The following is a 4782-nucleotide window of genomic DNA, read 5'->3' as shown; positions in this document are numbered from 1 at the left end:
GTGGGCCAAGGGATGGCGGGCCAATAGGAAGGGACAACCAACGGGGGAGGGCTGGGCCAGTTAGTAAAGGCCAATGGGGACTTGGGCCAAGGGATGGCGGGCCAATAGGAATGGGCAGCCAAAGGGGGGCGGTATGGGCGGGCCAGTTAGGCAAGAGCCAATGGTTATGTGGTGACCAATCGGAATAAGCCAATAGGCAAGTGGCTTCAACTCGGGAGCAAGTGTCTGAGGGGGTGGGAGGGGACAAGCAGAGGTCTGGAGGTCCCGGGAGGACTAAGGTGGGGCCCCTGGAAGAGACCAGCAGAGGCAGAGAGGGGTGAATGAGGAAGACTCCCAGGGTGGGGGAGACCTGGTGGGGGGCAGACCTGACGGCGGTGGGGAGGGGGAGACCTGACGGCAGGGGGCTGGGGGGAGACCTGACACTGGGGGGCGCAGGGGGAGACCCGTGCAAAGAGGGGCCAGTCAGGAGTCAGGGCCGGTGGCCGTGGCTCGAGAATGAGGAGCCAACAGGAAAGGAAGAAGGGGGCCAGCGGGAAGCCAGGGCGAACGGGAAGGGGGACCCCGGGGCTGAGCCTGCCGCCTGGTGAGCCGCCGTCGCCCGCCGGCCCGCAGGCGGCTTCCCCAGCACCCTGCAGTGCGCCTACATCCACCTGGTGCCCCGCGAGGAGTGTGAGCGCGCCTACCCCGGCCAGATCACCCCCAGCATGGTGTGCGCCGGGGACGAGAAGTCCGGGAAGGACTCCTGCCAGGTGAGGGCACCCTTACCTGGCCAAGGGCGGCAGCGGGGGGCGCGAGGGAGTGCGCTCGGTTCAACCTCTGGGGGGCGGGGGCGGGCGGCCCTGGCGGCAGCAGACCGGCCGCGTGGCAGAGGCGCCATCCCTGGCTGGGAGAGGGGAGGGCGCCCACCGCGGCCCAGCGCCTTTTCCTTGGGTTTCCTCCACCATCGTCCACCGTCACCCACTTGCGGATGAAGTGGATAAACGCCGGGGTGAGGGGGCGGAGACGGAGGGGGTCAGGGCCAGAGGACCCACTCCTGAGCTGTCCTCTCCACCCCCCACTTCCCTCGCCCCGTCTCCCGCAGGGCGACTCTGGGGGCCCACTGGTGTGTGGCGACCGCCTCCGGGGCCTTGTGTCCTGGGGCAACATCCCCTGTGGGTCCAAGGACAAGCCGGGCGTCTACACGGACGTCTGCAGGTACGGCGCCTGGATCCAAAGAGTCATCCAGAACTACTGACCCGAGCCGGACACCCCTCCTGAGCCACGGCCTCGGACGCTGGCCGCAAGCCACCTCCCACCCGGGACCCTGCCCCCCCCCCTCCCGCGAGCCCTCGCACTCAATAAAGCCGCGTGCTCCAGACCTTACGCCTGCCTCGTCCTTGCGCTGGGGAGCAGGGGCTGCCATCGCCTCACCCCGCCACGGAGCCCTAGGGAGGCCCCCAAGCCCCCCACCCTGGTGTTCACCAGCCTGGCAGGTCAGAGCCCCGCTGCCTGGCACGCCTGGGGAAGCGCGCCCTCCATCCCTAGGGTTTCTCACCCTCAAAATCAGGCGGGCGATTCCTCACTTGGCTGGGGCCGCTGGCAAGACCCAGACGCACGTGGCTGGCCCGTGCGAGCCTGCTTCTTCCTCTCTGAGGCCCAGATATTTGCGGTTCCCTTTCACAAACCCATTTTGATCTGTCCCCCTCCATCCCGACCCCGCCCTGCTAGTGCGCGGGGGTACCTCTGCCCAGTCTCCCTGGCAGCAAAAGCAGGAGGCGAGAGCCGCTTGGTTGGGGGGGACACAGGCGCAGGGAGCCATCCCCAAGGGCCGCGGGCGGCATGTGGAGCGGCCCGGCTGTGCTGTGGACAGTGGGGCGCCACGGGCAACGTGAGCAGGAGCCGGGTGGGCCCCAGGGGAGCCCAGGGGAGGCTGGGTGACGCTGAGGGCTGAGCTGGGCGCGCTGGGAGGGCTGGAGAAGGGCGCCGGCTGTGGGCTCACCACCAGGAGGGCAGGCGGGCGGGCAGGCGGGTGGGTGGCGTTCTCCTGGGGGACGGCCTGAGGCCGTGAGAGCGCCTGGTGCACCCCCGAGGTGCCATATCATCCGGAATGCAGGCGGCTGGGGTGACGTGGCGGGAATGTAGGCCGGGGCGCGAGGGAGCGGGGGCTGCGATCCAGCTGGACTGACCTCGGCCCTGAGGGCCAGGCGGAGGAAGGACAGGGTCCGACCCGAGCGTCAGAAAGAGCTCCCTGGGATGCAGGGGCGGGGAGCAGCGGGCAGGCAGGAGGGGCTGGAGGCTCCCGGGGAAGCAGGGCGCGGCAGAGCGGGCGAGGACCCAGCTCCAAGGGAGGGAAGGAGCCGGCGCCTCAGACCCGAGGGGCTTAGAGTTGGAGAAAAACACGTTTAGGGATCCGAAGAAACCAGATCTTACCGGGCGGGAGGGGAGGGAGTAGCGCGTATGAAATACCAGTTCACACCGGGGCCTGCGGCCACCTGGCCTAACCCTGTTCTGAGCCATAAATAGGGCCATGGCACTCGAGGGCCCCCCCAGTCTAGGGATGTCCCCCCAAACCCACTGTCCTTCCCAGCGCGTCTCCGCCACCGCTGCCGGCCACCGGCGCCCACGCAGGTCCCTCCTAGAGGCTGTGAGCGGAAACACCCGGCTGCCGAGGACGGAAACCGAGGCCCGGGAGGCTTAGCCTGCTCTCACTGAGGCCCGAGGACCCAGCTCTTCAGATGAGCAACATCCGGGGAGCAGAACCAGCCTGTGCGCCGAGACTGTCCCTCGACAGGGGCGGCCTCGTGGTTTCAACTGGACGCGCGTCGCCGGCGTGTGACCTCTCCCGGCACCGGGCTGAGCGAAAGAGCCCAAGTGGAGCTCCCCGTGTGTGAGCTGCACAGGCATAGGCATTCACCGAAATGCCCTGGCCGCTCCTCCTGCCCCCTGGAAGGGTCCTGGATCGACGTCCAGGTGGCTTTGGAACGTGGTTTGAGACGTTTGAAGACACCGACTTGAGTCTGTTCATGGGACCCAGGGGGCCTGGGGCTGTGCAGAACACAAGCACACACGTGGGGATCGGGGCTGCAAACTGACCTTCAGCCACCCATAAAAAAGTAGGTGCGGGGTGGTCACTGCACTGCGCGAGTGTGTTCGGCTGACCTGCCCTCCCGTGGACGGCCGGGCCAGGCTTCTCCCCCGGCAAGCAGCACCTCCAGGCGCCGGGCCCTTCTGTCTTGTTTGCGGATGGATCTGGGTCGGCCAGCGGTAAACAGGTGCTGGACCAGGGACTCACACCTTTGTGGGGAGACGAGATGATCGAGGGCGGCGGCGGACGCAGGGCATGGACGGGGAAGAGCTCTGGGGAGGCAGTCTCGGCTGACCCGGCACCCAGGGGCGAAGACTGGGCTCCCCACCCAGGGCCCCATTTCCCAGAAGGCAGGAGCCACCCGCCCAGCCTGGCCTCGTGGCCTCTTTCCCCATCCACGGCAGCCCTGCCCCACTCACCCACGCCTCGCCGATCCAGCAGGCCGAGGCGGCTGCGCCGTCCCCCGGACGGGATCCCTGCCCTTTCAAGCCAGGCGGGGGCCCAGGTGAGGGCAGGCGGCTGGCACTTGGCAAAGTGGCCCGAGCCTTCCCAGCCCCAAGCACAGGGCACGGGAGACAGGGACAGAAAGTCACAGGCATGTCGGCCAGTGACAGAGGAGGGGTGTCAGCAACAGACGAGGGCTTGGCGCAGAGGCCCGGGGGGAATGAAATTCAGGAGGGGTGAGAGAGGCAAGAGCCAGGGGCACAGTCAGGGAAGCCGGGGCGCAGGGCTGGAGAGCCTTGACGGCCAGAGCCGGGCCGGGCGGCCCTCCAGAGACCCCTCCCCATCCCCGGGCCAGGGAGTGGCCCCACTGGGTGGGGGTGCTCTGGGGGTGGAGGTGGGGGGAGGCAGGAGGAGTGACTGCAGCGGCCGGGGCAGGATGGCTCACTCCCTGGGAATTCGCCCCGGGATAGTGGGTGGGTGGTTATAACTCAGGCCCGGTGCCCAGAGTCGGAGGCGCGGCAGGAAGGCGCAGGCCTGCGGAGTGCGAGGAGCTGGACTCGGCTCCCCACCCCCTACCTGGGGGACCGCAGGTGAGGCCTGGGGAAGGGGGCAGGGAGGGGCAAGGCCTCCAGGTCCCATCTGTTCTCAGCTGCACCTGCCCTGGCCCCACTGGAATTGCTGCTGCTGGACGTCGGCCGCCCGCACCCCTGGGCCCTGGGCCTCCGAGTGGCGCCTTGTGCTCCTGCTCACTCTGGGAAACCCGTGGAGGGGGGCGTCGGCTTGGCTCCCCGAGGCAGCTGACTCCCGTCCCCCCACCAGGTGCAGCGGCCATGGCCATGGCAGGACCTCCCCGCAAGTGGCTGGTCAGTGTGCTGCTCACAGCCCTGACTCTGGGGGTCGCAGGTAATGGGGGCCCCGTCTGCGCGGGCCAGCGGCGGGTGAGGTGTGACTGGAAGCCTGGAGTCCAAGACGGGTGACTGGCGTCTGCGCGCGTGCGCGTGCGCGTGGCGGCGCCTGCGCCCTCAGCAGTGGCCGAGGGGGACGGTGCGCGCAGCTGCGGGCCGCTGCGGGCCGACCCTGCCTGCCTGGCGCATGGGGTCCCTGGGCTTTCTGTCGACCAGGGGCGTCTGGGCGCCTGCCCCGTGCCACCGCGTTGTGTGTGACAGCGCTTGCCCACCGTGCCGGCGGCGCAGCAGCTTGGCAGCAGCTTGGGGCTCTGGGTTGCCTGGGGCCGCGTGTGGGCGGGGCGGGAGCGGGGTGCGCTGTGTGTGGCT

At 69.1% G+C, this 4782-nt stretch overlaps 2 protein-coding genes across 2 annotated transcripts in view; both read left to right on the top strand.

The window, feature by feature from the left end:
- The window catches only part of LOC101635421 (kallikrein-6), a gene marked incomplete at its 5' end in the record, with an annotated part of 4613 nt that extends 3299 nt beyond the window's left edge, over nt 1–1314 (top strand). Inside the window, 2 exons of the mRNA XM_012733529.1 lie at nt 613–749; nt 1082–1314. Of these exons, the coding sequence (XP_012588983.1) occupies nt 613–749; nt 1082–1234 (290 nt within the window). The remainder of the gene's footprint in view (nt 1–612; nt 750–1081) is intronic.
- A 2738-nt stretch (nt 1315–4052) lies between these two features.
- Nucleotides 4053–4782, top strand: part of KLK5 (kallikrein-related peptidase 5) — a 5796-nt gene continuing 5066 nt past the window's right edge. Inside the window, exons 1-2 of the mRNA XM_004694041.2 lie at nt 4053–4098; nt 4328–4451. Coding sequence (XP_004694098.1) covers nt 4339–4451 — 113 coding nt within the window. The 5' untranslated portion in view covers nt 4053–4098; nt 4328–4338. The remainder of the gene's footprint in view (nt 4099–4327; nt 4452–4782) is intronic.

This window comes from Condylura cristata, unplaced genomic scaffold (genome assembly GCF_000260355.1).
Source record: "Condylura cristata isolate star-nosed mole 26May11 unplaced genomic scaffold, ConCri1.0 scaffold00041, whole genome shotgun sequence".
In the NCBI taxonomy this organism is placed as follows: Eukaryota; Metazoa; Chordata; class Mammalia; order Eulipotyphla; family Talpidae; genus Condylura; species Condylura cristata.
Note: the sequence above shows the minus strand (reverse complement) of the source record. Positions and strands in the feature narration are given on the sequence as shown.